General features: G+C 42.5%; 1 protein-coding gene across 14 annotated transcripts in view; it reads left to right on the top strand.

Moving 5' to 3' along the window:
• Positions 1–19289, top strand: part of hdac4 (histone deacetylase 4) — a 444296-nt gene that overhangs the window by 317126 nt on the left and 107881 nt on the right. For 11 of the 14 annotated variants that reach the window (XM_078229095.1, XM_078229096.1, XM_078229098.1 and 8 more), the window contains one exon: positions 2221–2459. In XM_078229095.1, coding sequence (XP_078085221.1) covers positions 2221–2459 — 239 coding nt within the window. The remainder of the gene's footprint in view (positions 1–2220; positions 2460–19289) is intronic. The other 3 variants (XM_078229093.1, XM_078229090.1, XM_078229105.1) reach the window with 1 other exon arrangement.

Here is a 19289-nt window from a genome sequence, read left to right as displayed (position 1 = left end):
TCTCTCTGCCATTTTGCCTCATCTTATTTTAAAACTCCCCTTCAAATCTACCTGTTTTTCAAACTTTTGGTAAATTTTCTGATTTCACCTTCTGTATGACTCAGTGTCAAAAATGCTTCTATCGATTTCGCCCTTGTTAAGCACCTTGGAATGTTTTACTATGTTGAATGCACTATGCAACTTAAGTTATTAAGGAGATCTTAATTGACAGAGGAATTTTTATAATTCTTGAGTATTGCTGAGAAAATAGACATGCTATCAAAGTTATTTGTCTTGCACATTTGGGCAATTTGCAAGAATACCAGCAGTAAAGAGAACAACCATTTATACTGCAGGGGAAGAGTGCTGCTTGGTTGGCAGTTGGACTTTGATTGGTATCAGTGTTGACATGGAGAATGCACCAGGGGACAGTTAACTGTCAAGCTTTTGTTCAAGTTCAAACCAGATAGGTTAACTCCGATTGGTCAAGGTATTACTATTGTGAATGATCCAGGGAATGGCTGTGTCCTAAGGCTTGTTTAGTTGAAACGGGCAAAATGTGAGGACATGCTCCTTCTACCTAAAAAGGGACAGCCCCATGTGTGAATGGCTTCTAGCACATGTAAGTGAGTCACACCATGAGCATGACTGATGATAAATTGGTTTTCTGTGTAATCCTTGGCACAATCAGGGTTGTCTAGCAAGTGCTGCCCAATCTCGGTGTTTTGAGTTTTGCAAGCTGGTGGGGTCTAGTCAGTACTTTGCCTGTTATGAACAGCCGTAGGAAGGTGCTGTTTGATACAATCCATCGGTCATTGGACCCTAAATACCTGGCATTGCAACGGCACTGAAATTCATATACCACATTACTCGATTTGTCTGATTGGCAGATCGTTTCTTTGGCCTTATGGCAGCATTCTGCTAATGGAGAATACCACTCATGTTGCGACTGCATTGGAACAGCATGCAATGACTCGCTTCTTCACCTTGTTGCTCAAACTTTGAGATACCTTATCCTTCTAGAGGTAGACTGGGCACTGGCCACCAAAAGTGGTGGTCTTGGGCCCAAGGATGACTTTAATGTCACCCTATTCCAGCATCAAGCTCGCACAGTGAGCAAATGTCTCTGGCTTTATTTGTGGGGTTGCCGATAAGGCCAGTCTTCTAGCGTGTGGAACTGTAGGAGTCCCAGTACTTATATTGACCTATGAAGATAGGCTTGTTATGGGCAGTGGTGGAGATAAATGAGTTTCCTTTTATATCAGAAATGGGCAGTAATCAAATCTAATATAAATCCAATTTGTTCTGATCAAGACACACATTGTCTTGACAATATACATGGACTTTATACTCCAATGATTTGCAATAATCGTGTGGTTTTAGAATTTCAAGATATATATAAATGACCCATATTTAAACTGAAATGGGTCAGTGCTGTAACACATGTCCTAAGGCGATAGGAAAAGCAGAATTTGTTGCAACACCCCTGAGTTAGGGAGGGCAAATTCTATTAGTTTTTACACTCCTAATGTAACCTAGTGAAAATCAGGAGGAGGCATGGTCAGGTGGGGGTGTGAAGCCCCCATGCCAGCATTGAAAACAAGTCGACATTCACTGAAGAGGCTCATGGTAATAATGGTTACTTAGATGAGTTAATGGAATTGTCACATTTGGAATCATAATCGACATTGAGTCAATACTTTCAGGCAGAGAGAGAAAGGAAAAGATGTTAACTTTCTAGTGGGTTTTTAATACCTGTTTTAATGATAAGAATCTCTCTGGTTATGACGTGTGGAATTCAACTGAAATAGTCAAGTGAGGTTACATGCTGGAGTATTGGCGATGTAATCATCAAAAGCCTTTAAATAGCGTATACATACTGAAAATATTCAAATTGTTATCCTGTATTATTGTCCTCTATTATATAGTTCAGTTCTGGCAATAAGTTTAAACGTGATTTAAATTTTGCTAGTCTTTATAGTGCATAAAAATATATTTTTCTTTGCTGAGTGAGTTAGCTCTGCTAAAACTGTTACAGTACAATCAGTTGGAAATTAATTTAGATTTGTAAAATTCTGTAATGTTGATGTTTTTGTTTTTTTTCCTGAAATTAAAATGATGATGAGAATATTTTAAGTAGAAAATGGCTGGCTGCAATGGCCTCTTGTTGTCTTAATTACTCAACAGCCATTTTTCTTCCTCTCCTTTTTTTCTTCTGCTGTTTTCTGCCTTATATCTTAGACTGGTATCTTTCAGGATTGGGAGCGTTGCCCATTCACCCACAGTCGCTTGTTGGTCCCGACAGAGTTTCACCTTCCATACACAAGCTTAGACAGCACCGTCCATTAGGGAGGACGCAGTCAGCACCGCTACCACAGAACGCACAGGCCTTGCAACAGCTGGTCATACAGCAGCAGCATCAGCAGTTCCTGGAGAAACACAAACAGCAGTTCCAGCAACAACAGATTCACATTAACAAGGTCAGTACTGAGGTAGCAACTATATGCCAAATAAACCTGAGTGCTCAATGTGCTGATCAGCATACATTATACCACATCTGGCTCAGAGAGATGAAATGTATTTTTCCTCATGTCAGCATGGTAACGTACAAGTCATGGTTTCTATTTGTGAAGGTCATGTGAAAGATATCTTATTAGAGTTAATTTGTTATTTAATGTTAGTGAGAGACTTTTGGAATAAATAGGCTATCACCCATAATTGCATTTTTAAAAAATCATTTTCTGACGTGTGGGACTGATTGACACAGCAATTAAGTGTCTTGTTGCAGGGTAATAGAAGTTTAGTTTGCAATTGAAATCAGAACCTTGAGATTGAGTCATAGCCAGTATCTCACTACGGCTATTTGTCATGTATTAAAAGTCATTGTTTTCTATGTTTCTTGCCATTATACAATTTGCATACTTCTTATAGTTGAATTACACCAAACGAGACAAAATGGAAAAGTTACTATCTGAGTAGGACCTGGCAATATAGGGGCATCAAGTAGTAGGAATTTGTGCATGGTTTTGTTTCCTGATGATGGGCGATTGGAAAATATCGTGCAGAGTAGAAGTCTGGAATTGGTCAGACCATATAGTTTATCAATGTTAATGTCACAAGCAATTTGCAAAGTTATTCAATGGTTGCCTACACGCATTTCATTTTCAAATTACTGATCAATGGGGACTTCAAGTGAACTAGGCCATTCTAGTCCAAGAACCCGAGAAATAGGAGCTGGAGTGTCCCAGGCCCACCCACCTTCAGCTGCTTCATCATTGACCTCCCTTCCATCATAAGGTCAGAAGTTGGGATGTTCACTGATGATTGCAGAATGTTCAGCATCATTCACGACTTCTCAGATACTGAAGCAGTTCATGTTCAAATGCAGCAAGACCTGGACAATATCCAGGTTTGGGCTGACAAGTGGCATGTGTGCCACGGAAGTACCAGGCAATGACCATCTTCTTCAACAAGAGTGAAGCTAAAATCACCCTTGCCATTCAATGGCATTACCATCGCTGAGTCCCCCACTATCACATGCTGGAGGCTACCATTGACCAGAAACTGATCTGGACTAACCATACAAATACTGTGGCTACAAGAGCAGGTCGGATGCTAGGAATCCTGCAACAAGTGACCCCCTCGCCTGACTCCTCAAAGCCTGATCACCATCTGCAAGGCATAAGCCAGGAGTGTGATGGACTACCCTACAAGGGTAACAAATGCATGATAGTACCACCTCCTGGAGGTTTCCCTCCAAGCCGCTCACCATCCTGACTTGGAAATATATTGCCATTCCTTCACTATCACTGGGTCAAAATTCTGCAACTCTCTCTCTAACTGCATTGTGGATATACCCAAACCACATGGACTGCAGCGATTCAAGGGGGCAGCTCGTATCACAATCCTTTGACTGATATAGTTTTCTCTCATCTCAATCTGAAATGATCAGCCCTTATCCTGGGATTTGTGCCCCTGTGTTTCAGATTCCCCTATCAGAGGAAACAATTTCTCAGCATCTACCCTATCCAGCCCCTTTCAGAATCTTGTAGGTTTCAATGAGAGCTTGCCTTTCATTCTTCTAAACGTCAGAGAAAATGCCCCCAATTTGCTCAGCCTTTCATCATAGGACAGCCTCCTCATCCCAGGGACCAATTTAGTGAATCTTCCCTGTACCGCTTCCAATGCAAGTGTATCTTTTCTTAAATGTGGTTACCAAAACTGCACATAGTACTCCAGATGTGGTCTCACTAAACCTCTGGACAACGCTAGAAGACATCTTTGTGCCTGTACCCCAATACCCTTGCAATAAAGGCCAAAAACATTTTTTGATCAGGTAACAAACATTTAGATAAACTGGAAAGGGAATAAAATCAAAAGTGGAAGTTCAAAATGCATTTGTGTACAAGGCATTGGAGTCCCAGAAGATCATAGGATTGGTTAATGGTTCTTTCTTCTTCTTGACTTTATCTCGAGTTCTTTTTCCTCATTTTGAGGCGTGTTTCAGTTATTCAGTGGTGACTATATTGAAACTCCCACTGCTGAGCAGGGATACAGATAGTAAAAATAGGACTTTATTCAGAAGCTAAGGTAGTTAAAGAGCAATGAAAGATTTAAGAAAGTTAATGCTCTGACCCAACAACAACCTGCATATTCTTGCCAATATACAAGTGAATTTGGCAAGTGAATCGCTTGCAGATCCTTTGGTGGGGAGGAGGGAAGGGGGGGGGGGGGGGGTGGCCTTAACACTGTGAGAGTGGGACTTCTGCCCCTCATGGACACACCTTTTGAGCTGATTAGCCAGCAGTTGAGTATTCCCAGCAGTGCACAATGCAGTAGTGGGCACTCCTGGGACTGCCAGGTGTCCCAAGAAGAAGATCCTTGGATACTGGACTGAAGGATAAGTCTGGGCCTTTTAGCGGAGAGATGAGAACCCCAGCAAGGGGAGGGAAAGGGGCCCTGTGTGCTAGGTTCTAGAAGGCAGAGAGAGATGCACAAAAACTATCTACCATCTGGGGGAGGGGGGTGCCCTTGATGGGCAGGGGAACACACACACGCACGCGCACACACACACACACACACCCCTTCCCTCTCAAAGGAGATATTCTTCCCATTCCTTCCCATCTTTTATCCCATGTTAGGAATGTAGTGAGCTGGCCACTTTACTTCTACTGTCCCCCTATTATGGCAGCAGAAGTGGAAAGAGGTGCCAGCTTGAAAGGCCTGAATTGGCCAGTAAGGCAGACAGGCTGGCTGATAACTTATTCACCCACTATAATATGAGGGACAGCTAGGGTTTGGGGGAAAGCCAGTGATCAAGGCATTTCCTTTATTTTACATGCCCCTCCCCATCTATAAATATGCTGGGGGGGGGGGGCAATATAAAGTTCACCCCTATTTAATAGGCTCAAAAGCAACACCTTGCATTTAGATAGCATCTTTAACATAGAAAAATGTCACAAGGATTCCTGGAACTTCACAACAGCATAAGCAGGCAATAATTGGTGACAAAAGATCATGATATTTGGCGGAGTAACTGAAGTTTGGTCAAAGGGGTCCGTTTTAAGGAGGGTCTTAAAGAAGGACGAGGAGGTTGAGATGTGGAGAGTTTTAGGGAGGGAATTCATGATGCCAGTGGTGGAGCAAAGCAAGTGAGGTGCACAAGAAGCCACAGTTGGAGGAATGCAGAGTTATTGGAGAATTGTAGATCCAAAGTAGGACAGGGTATTTCCGTAAGGAATTTGAACAGCAAGGATGAGAATTTTATTTGAGAACTATTGGGGGAACTGGGGCTTGCTGCAGATCTGAGCGTTCAGGGGATGATGAGTGGGCAGGACCTGCTGCAGGTTAGGATATGGACAGCATAACCTTTCTACCTGGTTCATTGGGGGGACGGGGGTGGCGGTTGTTGGTGGATGGAGTAAGTAGAGTAGCATAGCCAGCGTTCTGAAGTTCGGGGGGGGTGGGAATTGTGGAAGCTGATGCAGAAGCCTTTTGTTTCCGCTGCATGACTTGAATGTGAAAACAGTAACTGCAGAGGATGTAAGTGAAGATGTCTCAAAACTGAAAATCCCAAAGTTAGTGAGGTAGATTCTCCACCACGTTATTTATCGATTTGGCAAGTTGAATGAGAGTGAGATCTTCAAACTTGTGCCTTGGAAGCGAAAGTTGATGACATCCTGCAAAACAAAATTGTTCATTCAGGGGATGTGGGTGTTACTGGCGGATCAGCATTTAATGCCCATCCCTCAGTGTCCTTGAACTGAGTGGCATTTAAGAGTCAACTGCACAGCTGTGGCTCTGGAGTCACATGTAGGCCAGACCGGGTAAGGATGGCAGATTTCCTTCCCAGAATGGAAAACCAGATGGATTTTTGTGACAATCGACAATGATTCCATGATCATCTTTAGACTTCCAGATCTTTATTAAATTGAAATTTCATCATGTGCTGTGGTGGTATTCGAACCCAGATACCCAGACCATTACCCTGAGTCTCTGGATTACTATTCCTATGCCACAGCCTCCCCCAAAAAAAAAATTCTTTGCTGCATTAAAAATAGCTCACAAGAGACAAACGCTTTGTTCATTATTTAGTGGGATATTATACTATAATTACATTTAAAATGCAAGATGTCGCAATACTTGCCCGTGGCAAAAAAGCCCCTCAAGTAATAAGAATCTTTCAACATCAGTACATCAAAGGTGCAGTTAATGTGAAAAGTGTTATTCATTAACTAACTAGACTTAGCACAACCTTATTTCGATTAATTAGCATTTTAAAATTAATTTGACAGTTTGCCCCTGCTGTTAATGAAGACTGGTATTTTTTTGTTTATTTGAGTTCTTCATTGAATTGGAATGAAAGTTCATGCAAAAGAGGGTTAAAATGGACATATTGACGCCCTCTGACACAGTGCAGCGAACTACCCAGAAGGGTGTCGTGAAGCCCCATTCTTGGCTGATTATAGTGAATCTGGGCTAGTTTCCAGTCACAGTGGCCTATCCACGAAGAGCTTGTGAGGCCCCAGAGCATCTCAATGTTGCTGTAAGGCAGTTAGAAAGGCCACTGCTGAGTGAGTGAGTTGGGGGGAGGGAGAGGAGCATGTGAGAGAATTTGTGGTGGGGGAGAAGGAGCTGATAGGTGTGTAAAAGGAAAAGGGGCTTCACTGAGTTTTCTCTCACTAAGGGAATATGGAGCACCTGGCTGAAACCTGCATGTGTATATAAAATAACACCTTTACAAAGTATCTTAAAAACACAAATTTCATATTTATATGATATATTACATGTTAATCTATAATGTGCAGTCGCTGGGTCAAAATCCTGGAATTCCCTCTCTAACGGCATTGTGGGTCAACCCACAGAACATGGACTGCAGCGATTCGAGAAGGCAGCTCACCACCACCTTCTCAAGGGCAACCAGGGAGGAGCAATAAATGCTGGCCCAGCCAGCGACACCCATGACCAACTAATAAATAAAATAAAAATGTGAACTTATATACTGAATATTGCTCTGCTGCTTTATTACCGTTTTGTTTTTGTTGGCAACTGGGGTCTGTTCATTTTTGAGTTTTAAATTTGTTCATGGGTTGTGGGCATTGCTGGCAAAGCCAGCATTTGTTGTCCATTTCTAATTGCCTTTGAATAGGTGGTAGTGAGTTAAAATGGGGCCACATTGTAAAATGGTTTGCAAAGCACTGCCGTAGTCCTTCACTCCGCTGCATGTACGTAATACAGCAAGGCCCTGTTTTGTTGGTATGTTTATCCTGTCCTTGCATTAATTGCTGAGGTCGGTTTGGTGATTGGATGCAAATGCTTTGGTCCACAATAGTGACGGTGATAACAGTCAAACAAAGGGAAAACTGAATAGTTCTGCCCACTTTAAGTCAATTAATTTCACCTGTTTGAAGTGGCCCAGAAGCATTTACATTTACTGCAGATCAGAAAGTAAAGTTTTTAAGTTTATTTATTCGTCACAAGTAAGGCTTTCATTAACACTGCAATGAAGTTACTGTGAAAATCCCTTAGTCGCCACACTCAGGCGAGTGTTCGGGTACACTGAGGGAGCATTTAGCATGGCCAATGTACCTAACCTGCACATCTTCTGGACTGTGGGAGGAAACCGGAGCACCCGGAGGAAACCCATGCAGACACTGGGAGAACGTGCAGACTCCGCACAGACAGTGACCAAAGCCAGGAATCGAACCCGGGTCCCTGGTGCTGTGAGGCAGCAGTGCTGGTGCTATAATTACATCGTTCCTCATCACAGAATATATTTGGACCTTTTTGTTTTCGGCCACTCACATTCTTGCAAAATGCCATTACTTTTTTAAAATGGCATTGTTTGCCTGAACCTCTACTTGCGAGATGTTATGATGGTGAAATTGATATACGCCAGTGGCTGAGAATGAAAATTGGCTGCAATGTAAAATGGGCTATCAATTTGAAACCCATTCATTTTGTGATTCTGGAGTAGACCAGTTTCCTTTTTCTATATAAAAAAAAATATTATCTCTTCAGCTCCCCAAATTAAATTATATCTGGCTCTTGAGACTCTCATCGACTAAACTTGCCTTTTGCATTTTCTCTGATTGTTCACAAGTAAAATCCCATTTTGATAATTGTCAGCAAATTTCAACATTGTACATCGAATCATCTGTGGAGCAAATCTAGACCCAGAACTTATTACACCATTTCCAACCCTGGACACCCTGAACAATGATTTGATTTGATTTATTATTGTCACATGTATTAGCATATAATGAAAAGTATTGTTTCTGGCGTGCTATACAGACAAAGCATACCACTCATAGAAAAGGAAAGGAGAGAGTGCAGAATGTAGTGTTACAGTCACAGTTCGGGTGTAGAGAAAGATGAACTTAGTGCGAGGTAGGTCCATTCAAATGTCTGACAGCAGCAGGGAAGAAGCTGTTCTTGAGTTGGTTGGTACGTGGCCTCAGACTTTTGTATCTTTTTCCCGACGGAAGAAGGTGGTAGAGAGAATGTCCGGGGTGCATGGGGTCCTTAATTATGCTGGTTGCTTTGCTGAGGCAGAGGGAAGTGTAGACAGAGTCAATGGATGGAAAGCTGGTTTGCATAATAGATTGGGCTACAGTCATGACCTTTTGTAGTTTCTTGCGGTCTTGGGCAGAGCAGAAGCTATACCAAGCTGTGATACAACCAGAAAGAATAGTTTCTATGGTGCATCTGTAAAAGTTGGCGAGAGTTGTAGCTGACATGCCAAATTTCCTTAGTCTTCTGAGAAAGCAGCGGTGTTGGTGGGTTTTCTGCCCATTAATCCTAAATTTTTTACAGCAGCCAGGAGCCTTCTGAAAATTCAAAATGGGCTCAAAAGAGCTCGATAGATTAAAGTTGAAGTTTATTTATTATTGTCATATGTAGGCTTACATTAACACTGCAATGAACTTACTGTGAAAATCCCCGAGTCGCCGCACACTGGTGCCTGTTTGGGTACACTGAAGGCAAATTTAGCTTGGCCAATTCACCTAATCAGCACGTCTTTTGGACTGTGGAAGGAAACTGGAGCACCCGGAGGAAACCCACGCAGACACGGGGAGAATGTGCAAACTCCATGCAGACAGTGACCCAAGCCGGGAATCGAACCTAGGTCCCTGGCACTGTGAGGCCGCAGTGCTAACCACTGTTCCATCGTGCCGTCCAACAGTTTAATTGGGATAGACTTCAGTGGTTTATAGGTTAAGCGTAGTTACAATTGTTTATTTGAAAATGTAGCGGTATAATGAACATGTAACTAATTATGAATTCAATTTCTATTTGGTTTTGGATGAGCTTTTGGCATTCTTTTCGCAGGGATGTAGTAAATTTGAAAACAGGAAAAGGTTTAAGAAATAAAATTCAAGGAAATGTGAGATACTACATTATTGGCAGTGCATGGGAGAGGGTATTTTCACAATATCGTGGGCATTAATTTTAATAACCTAGTTCTGGTTACCTGGCTTTTTGTATGAAACTGTGTGAAGTATTCTGATGCATTCCAGCCTTGTTGTTCACTTGTATGTGGAATGGCTTCATGTACAGAACTGATGACACCACAGGGTCCCCAAGTTGCTTGCGGAAAGAGTTGTTAAACAGGACTGCTTTGAAGGAGTGCTTATTTCTATGTTCAAGGTTGATGCATATTGTGCATAACTGTTACTTTAGTGCTGAGCTATTCGATGAAATTAATTACATTTATATTTTCTCCACCATTTGCTAAGGAAGCAAAATTCTGAGCTGCACTTAACACTTCATACTTTGGGTTTTGTGTCAAGGGTGTAGAAGTATAATGCAATCTGCAGAAGCAAAGGTGTGATTTGGGAAGGGCTGTCAGTACGTCCATCCCCAGTGCATTTGCTGCCTCCATACCACCCTGAACTGTGTGTAAATACTGAGTACTGAACATGGTAGAAACTACTTTAAATTCTAACTGAAATGGCAGTTTGAGTGAGCAGGCAATGGCGCTAATTGCTTCCTCTGTTTCTGAGGTGTGTTTAGATTAATTGGGCCTTTATCAGTAATGCATTATCGTCTTTCATTTGATGATTTATTTTATTGTCTTTGGGCATTGGGCCGGCAACATAACTGAGTAATCCGATGTAAATCTGATTTTATAGCTGACCGTTCATTTGGGAAAATCTTGGTTTTTATGCGCAATTGGATATAATTGTTTGGGATTTATCAGGAGAATTTTGGATTCAACAATGATCTATATCTCTGTAAATATGTTTGAAATTAGTATTACAAAGGCTTGAGTTTGAATTTACCCATGAGGAAAATAATGACAATGTAAATATGTACACTTGCTTTTCCAAATTATTTGCTTTCAGATCAGGATTAGCACATTTTAAATGCAGAATAAATTTCCCTTTACTCTGTCGGTGTGGATTGAAACTGCTCAGATGTCTTGTAACTTTCTTACAACTAGCACAGAAAGGAGACGGCACGGTGGCACAATGGTTAGCACTGCTGCCTCATAGCTCCAGTTACCTGGGTTCGATTCCAGCCTTGGGTAACAAAGAACAGTACAGCACAGGAAACAGGCCCTTCGGCCCTCCAAGCCTGTGCCGCTCCTTGGTCCAACTAGACCAATCGTTTGTATCCCTCCATTCCCAGGCTGCTCATGTGACTATCCAGGTAAGTTTTAAACAATGTCAGCGTGCCTGCCTCCACCACCCTACTTGGCAGCGCATTCCAGGCCCCCACCACCCTCTGTGTAAAAAACGTCCCTCTGATGTCTGAGTTATACTTCGCCCCTCTCAGCTTGAGCCCGTGACCCCTCGTGATCGTCACCTCCGACCTGGGAAAAAGCTTCCCACTGTTCACCCTATCTATACCCTTCATAATCTTGTATACCTCTATTAGATCTCCCCTCATTCTCCGTCTTTCCAAGGAGAACAACCCCAGTCTACCCAATCTACTCAGGCAACATCCTGGTAAACCTTCTCTGCACTCTCTCCAATGCCTCCACGTCCTTCTGGTAGTGCGGCGACCAGAATTGGACGCAGTACTCCAAATGTGGCCTAACCAGCGTTCTATACAGCTGCATCATCAGACTCCAGCTTTTATACTCTAGTCAGTGTGGAGTTTGCATGTCTCCCCCCGTCCCCCGTCCCCTCCCATGCTAAATTGACCCTTAGTGTCCAAAGAGTGTAGGTTAGGTGGATTAGGCATGGTAAATGCGCGGGGTCACAGGGATAAGGGAGGGCTTGGGTGGGATGCTCTTTCGGAGGGTTGGTGCAGACTTGATGGGCCAAATATCCGCTTTCTGCACTGGAGGGATTCTATTTTTCTGAGACTTTTTCATTACATTTACTCTAAACTGGATCCAAAACTATGGGCCAAATATAACTGTGTGCCAACTGCGACACTTGGTACCCAGGTTGTCATATTTATGGCAAAATGCTAATGGCCTGTTCTTTAACCCTGAGGAGTGGAATCAAAAATTGTTGTAGGGACTTGTGTAAATGGAAGAAAATCTGTATAAATCACTTCACACAACCCTAGAGAAATGCCAAGCTGGCATGGAGGATTTTTGGATACTGGAAATACATTGTTTAAAAAATCAAATTTTCATACATTGCAATAGTATATGTACAGACTATTTCATCAGTCCAATATTTATAATTTAATAAAATTAATATCATGAGGATACACGGAAGGCAGATATTTTACTCAATGTGTCTGTGCTACTTTGTGACCATTTGGCTCTGTATATTTAAGAATAGAATAGAATCCCTACAGTACAGGAGGCCATTCGGCCCATCGAGTCTGCACCAACCACAATCCCACCCAGGCCCTATCCCTGTAACCCCACACATTTACCTCACTAATCCCCCTGACAGTAAGGGGCAATTTTAGCATGGCCAATCAAGCTAACCCACACATCTTTGGACTGTGGGAGGAAACCCACGCAAAATGGGGAGAATGTGCAGACTTCCTACAGGCAGTGACCCAAGCCGGAATCGAACCTGGGTCCCTGGTGCTGTGAGGCAGCAGTGCTAACCACTGTGCCATTTACCTTTTTTAAGAATTTGTTGTTTCGGGATATAATTCATTTGAACATTTTCAATGTTAAACCAAAACTGCTTGTCAACACCAGAGACATTTTTCAGAAGTTTGCAGAATGCATTTCATGTCCATGGTTTTAACTGGAATTGGGGGAGGAGGGATAGGAAAGCAGCTCTAAAAAGGAAAGCCATTATTGGCCTGCTTTGAATTTCTTCTTCCAGATGTCATTAGATATATTTAATGTCAGGATTGTGTTTTGCAAGCACGACATTAGCTCCATTGCATGGATGTCCAATGCTTGTTCATTGTTTATAGATTAGAGCCAAGATGAGACGATTGCACAACCTCCTGACGTCAATGCTGTACTTTTGGAGAACTGCCACTATATTCTGCGTATGCCTACTGTTGACCACATCAAATGAGAGTATTCATGTGGTTTGTTACCATAGTTGTCAAGGCAACTTTGTAGTCCTTGCATGCATCAGCTGTGACAGTTTATAATTGGTATTGTTTGGGTTTAAAGAATTGTATTACACTGTCACTTTTGTTAGTAGCAAGATAGATCCCGATGTACCTTAAAATTAGATTACTTTTTCCAAATTTTATCCTTTTTTTAAGTTTAAAATTTTGTGTGTACATTAACCAGCATGGTAGTTATGGTCCTTAAAAAGACGGGTAGTAATTGGATGTACACTGTGATATATTTTCCTGTTGCATTTGGTGTGGGGAGGTCTGGAAAGAGAGGCAAAGATAATCCCCATTACCCTTCTACTAATGTCAGATTGAGTCCTGGAATTGAGAATTTTTTTTTTAAAACCCTTAACTTCATGCAGAAATATAAATGGTAGTTTTTCAATGATTCAACCTCCGAATTCTGGCCAGTCTGAGCCCCCCACAATGAAGTTACTGTGAAAATCCTCTAGTTGCCACACTCCAGCACCTGTTCGGGTACACTGAGGGGGAAATTAGCACGGCCCAATGCACGTCTTTGAACTGTGGGAGGAAACCAGAGCACCCTCCGGGTGTTCCGGTTTCCTCCCACAGTCCAAAGATGTGCGGGTTAGGTTGATTGGCCAGGTTAAAATTGCCCCCGAGATGCATAGGTTAGAGGGATTAGTGGGTAAATATGTGGGGGTAGGGCCTGGGTGGGATTGCGGTCGGTGCAGACTCGATGGGCCGAATGGCCTCCTTCTGCACTGTAGGGTTTCTATGATTTCACCCAGAGGAAACCCTCACAGACACGGGGAGAACGTGCAAACTCCACGCAGTGACCCAAGCTGGGAATCGAACCTGATTCCCTGGCACTGTGAGGCAGCAGTGTTAACCACCATGCATTCTTGGAATTGTTAAATTGACTCTCTGCTAATTTTTTATCCTATAGCTGTTTTGCCATTCTAAAATCTTAGTTTGAATTACTGTGGAGATTCAGTGATCAGTTTTATTTTCCTTGCATCTGCAGGAGTACCTCTGTTACTGAATGAATCCTTATTTTGATTCCTAGCTGCATGTTTCAGTGAGTTTAGAACGTTTCTGTTCAATGTACACAATATCACGTGATAAGCAGCTATAACCATGAAATAGCTGGTATATGAGATAAATCTGATCACCCATGAGTGTTAGTGGTTTTTATTTATAAGTTAAACTGCATGTTGCTATGATCTTGGTATTTGTTGGATTTAGAACATGCATATTTCAGAGCACTTGGGTTTTGCTGTAAGTTGCAGTTACATTTTTCAAATTTTGTTCTGTGGGCATGATAATAATAAAAGTCATATTACTTCAGTGACTTGCCAACATAGAGGGGAAAAAAAACACTTTTTACTCATCTTGTTGAATCTGGGAGGTTGGTTAAGTAAACCATATCCCTCAATCCTGTGTCTGACTAGAAATGCATCATGTTGTATCTTGAACTCATTAATACAGCCTGCTTCGTTGCTGCAGATGTATGATTAACACCTTCTAAATCAATAATCACCAGAGGAGATATCTCTCATTTCACCATTGCCACTCCTACCTCATTCCACTGAAATTATATCTGTCCCTTAACACAGGGGGTTTGAAATGCTCATCTGCAAATTGCAATTATGTAATACTGTTAATGTGGAAAAAAAATATCCCAAGGCGGATGTGAAATCTGACAGATATTGACAGTCAGCTAAAGTTGGAGTTATTAGGAATGGCGACTAAAAGCTTGGTTAAAAGTGTAGATTTTAAGGCGAATCATAAAGGAAGAAAGGCAGAGAGTTTTTGAAGGAAATCTATGATTGAGGTCCAAGAAGAGGAAAGGCATTGCCACCCAGTGTGGTAAAGAAAATCAGGGATGTACAAGTGTATGGGAGTACAAGAGGTGTACGTATCTTGTGGACAGAATGAACTCGGAGAGAATGTGAGGGGGAAGATGGAGAAACTAGAAAAAGGCATGGGAGCAGCCTTGAGACACTTGACTTGATGGGCAAGGGAAGGATGGAGTCAGGCAGAAGCAGATGAAAGGCTGGCCGGATCCCACTGACAGTAGCCCATGAGCACTCTGCACTTGCTGTTCGTGGCGAATGTAGGGGGCTGACAGGGGAGAGGGGTGTAAGGAGTCATATGATGGTGGAAGAAAGAAATAATGGAGTAATCTTTACTCTCAAGGCAGATCCTGAGTGGTTTTGGCAGAGGAGAGTAACGCGCAACCATGCTTGATGTGTCTGCCAAATCTGGCAGTGGATGGTGAAGCAGGTTGTGCACCAAATAGACCAAAAGTCCCTTGACTTCAAAGATCAAAGACAGGACCTGTACAGGAGAAATGACCCGAGTGAGAGTAAGTTTTTCCCCCGCAAGGACAACATCAAAGGGAGTGGTCAAGCAGTTCAGAAGCTATTGAAGACTCCCTGATATTCCCTTTTGTGTCCCTGTGATCCAATAACTCTTGGTTCTTTATCGTTATTAGTGGTAAAACCTTAAGCCATCTCAGTCTTGCTGTCTGAAACGTCCATCCAACCGACTTCCCTCAGCAACAACAAATTGCATTTGTATAACATCCTTAACATCACAGTGTCCTAAGACAACTCACAAGCGCTCTATCAAACAAGACTTGACACTGAGCCTCATAAGGAGATATTACACCAGAAGCTTGGTCAAAAAGATAGGTTTTACGTAGTGATGGAGTGGATATATGGTCCGAAACTCATCTTCAGATCAAATATTATGCTGACACAGGGCAACAGAGTTTTGGATGACCTCAAGTTTACAGAGCGTAAAAGGTGGGAGGCCAGCCAGCATTGCATTGGAATAGTCACGTCTTGAGATAATGAAGGCATGAGTGAAAGTTTAAGTAATGGGTGAGCTAAGACAGGGATGGAATCGGGTGATATTGTGGATGAAAAGATAGATGGTCTTAGTGATGGTATGGATATTTAGTTAATCACTTATTCTGAGTTGAATATGGCACTAAGGTTCAGTAAGAAGTTTAACAACACCAGGTTAAAGTCCAACAGGTTTATTTGGTAGCAAAAGCCACACAAGCTTTCGGAGCTGCAAGCCCCTTCTTCAGGTAAGTGGGAATTCTGTTCACAAACAGAGCATATAAAGACACAGACTCAATTTACATGAATAAAGGTTGGAATGCGAATACTTACAACTAATCAAGTCTTTAAGAAACAAAATAATGTGAGTGGAGAGAGCATCAAGACAGGCTAAAAAGATGTGTATTGTCTCCAGACAAGACAGCCAGTGAAACTCTGTGGGGGTTACAGGTAGTGTGACATGAACCCAATATCCCGGTTGAGGCCGTCCTCGTGTGTGCGGAACTTGGCTATCAGTTTCTGCTCAGCGACTCTGCGCCGTCGTGTGTCGCGAAGGCCGCCTTGGAGAACGCTTACCCGAATATCAGGTAATATTCGGGTAAGCGTTCTCCAAGGCGGCCTTCGCGACACACGACGGCGCAGAGTCGCTGAGCAGAAACTGATAGCCAAGTTCCGCACACACGAGGACGGCCTCAACCGGGATATTGGGTTCATGTCACACTATCTGTAACCCCCACAGAGTTTCACTGGCTGTCTTGTCTGGAGACAATACACATCTTTTTAGCCTGTCTTGATGCTCTCTCCACTCACATTGTTTTGTTTCTTAAAGACTTGATTAGTTGTAAGTATTCGCATTCCAACCTTTATTCATGTAAATTGAGTCTGTGTCTTTATATGCTCTGTTTGTGAACAGAATTCCCACTTACCTGAAGAAGGGGCTTGCAGCTCCGAAAGCTTGTGTGGCTTTTGCTACCAAATAAACCTGTTGGACTTTAACCTGGTGTTGTCAAACTTCTTACTGTGTTTACCCCAGTCCAACGCCGGCATCTCCACATCATGACTAAGGTTCAGCACAGCAAGAAGTCTCACAACACCAGGTTAAAGTCCAACAGGTTTATTTGGCAGCACTAACTTTCGGCTAGTGGTGCCAAATAAACCTGTTGAACTTTAACCTGGTGTTGTGAGACTTCTTACTGTGCTTACCCCAGTCCAATGCCGGCATCTCCACATCATGACTAAGGTTCAGATCAGGTGTTTGTTAGCGACAGGGAGTGAGAGGATTAGGAGCAATGTTTGTGGCAGAGATTGAAGGCAATGACTATATAACTCAATCTTTTGAAATCAAAATGGGTAGAAATTGTATTTGGAATTTTAATCTCGGTGTGAATCTAGCTGTGGCCATTCAAAGAAATCCATCTGCTTTGTTTCTCAATTTGAATTTATGCCTACTGTATTTAATTTTACATTATTGTATTTCATTGAAATATTATCCTGCGTAATATTTCACTTGGTGCTAAGACGATGTTACCTCTTGTGGGAGAGTCCAGGACCAGAGGGCATAATTTCAGAGCACGAGCTTTTGGAGAGCTATTCCTTCATCAGGTGAAGGGGCAGTGCTCTGAAAGCTCGTGCTATCAAATAAACCTGTTGGACTTTAACCTGGTGTTGTGAGACTCCTTACTGTGTTCACCCCAGTCCAACACCGGCATCTCCACATCATAATTTCAGAGTAAGAGGGCGCCCATTTAAGACAGCGATGAGGAATTTCCTCTCTGAAGGTAGTGACATTACACCTCTCAGAGCTTTGGAGGCTGGGTCGTTAAGTATGTTCAAGGCTGAGATAGATTTTTAATCAGTAAGGGAATCAAGGGGATAAGATGGAAAAATGGACTTGAGGATGATCACATCAGATCAGCCATAATCTCAGTAAATGGTGGAGAAGACTTAGTGGGCTGAATGGCCTATTTCCATTTCAATGTCTTATGATACAGAATTTGCAATAACTTTAGGCCTTTGCACAATTCTCATGGGTAGTACCTTTTGCTGCTATCCTCTACTTCGGATCATGACACTGGCATTTGAACTTGAAGACAGGAAGTGGAGGGAGGAGTGTTTTTTATTCTGGATTGTGAAGGGTCAGATCTATTAGGGTGGCAGTAGTGCACCTCTCCCCACGCTGTATTTTCGAAGATTGGCGAAGATAAATGCTGTGTAGGAATTTTGTAGCATATTGAGCTCTCTTGTGGCTCAGTGTTATAGTTCTGCATTGAGTGCAGGTTGTGGAGACTGAAGAAGATGCATTATGTTCTTATGACTTGTACAATATCTTTTCCCATAAATAATAGAGTTTAATTTCCTGAACCTGATTGCTCACAGACGTGGCCAGCCCTTCACAGAAGACACTGCTTGAATGTTCATATCTTTATTCCTAATACAGAGGTTGAACAATACACAATGCATTGTTAGCGGAAATTGAGTTGTCAAGAGTATTCAGATAAGATACAGATCTTGGACTGAGAAAATTTGCCATTAAGCAGCCGGACCTGTAATGGAAATGTATTTTGTTTGAGCAATGTGCATTACCACGGCCAAGAAGTTAAACTTTCTTTGCTAAATATTTATTAGGAAAGCAAATAATAAGTAATGTAATGACACGCATTTGCTCAAAGAGAATAAAATTAACCCTCCCCCCCTGCCTTAATGAATAATCTTTTTAACAAGTCATTGCAAAATGGTTATAATTGTAGCTGCCAAGGTTTTCCAGTTGAAAGCTGCTGTTATCCCTAGTTTTTGTTTCTCTTTGCTGAGTGCTGCCCATTGTGAAGCTATTTCGGTGCAGAGCGGAGGGCAGTTTCAGGAATGTGCGCTTTGTGAACTTGCAGAGCTGACCTCAGCTCTTCTCCACTGGATTTTTGCCAATTGCAATGCGAGCCCAAGGGCAAAGAGCAGAGGTCGTTTAGCGTGACTATAAAAGCCAGGGAACTCGAATACTTCAATAATGAATGGCAGTAGAATGGGCAATTTGTTTTTAACCCTTACAGCATTGTGAATGAGTTCAGTCACGCTTGAATGCTCAGACTCCAAAATAACGGACTGATTTATTCTTGTAGAACATTCTTATTTGATGTGTTTTTGCACTTTGTTATGCCGGTGGCACAGTGGTTAGCACGGCCGCCTCACAGCGCCAGGGACCCGGGTTCAATTCCAGCCTCGGCTCACTGTCTGTGTGGAGTTTGCACATTCTCCCCGTGTCTGCATGGGTTTCCTCCGGATGCTCTGGTTTCGCCCACAGTCCAAAGATGTGCTGGTTAGGTTGATTGGCCATGCTAAATTGACCCTAGTGTTAGGGGGATTAGCAGGGTAAATATTTGGGTTCACGGGGATAGGGGCCTGGGTGGGATTGTGGTCGGTGCAGACTCGATGGGCCGAATGGCCTCCTTCAGCACCGTGGGGATTCTATGAAATGTAAAATTTCTGATTGGTTGTGTGAAAATG

This window comes from Mustelus asterias, chromosome 14 (genome assembly GCF_964213995.1).
Source record: "Mustelus asterias chromosome 14, sMusAst1.hap1.1, whole genome shotgun sequence".
Classification (NCBI taxonomy): domain Eukaryota; kingdom Metazoa; phylum Chordata; class Chondrichthyes; order Carcharhiniformes; family Triakidae; genus Mustelus; species Mustelus asterias.
Note: the sequence above shows the minus strand (reverse complement) of the source record. Positions and strands in the feature narration are given on the sequence as shown.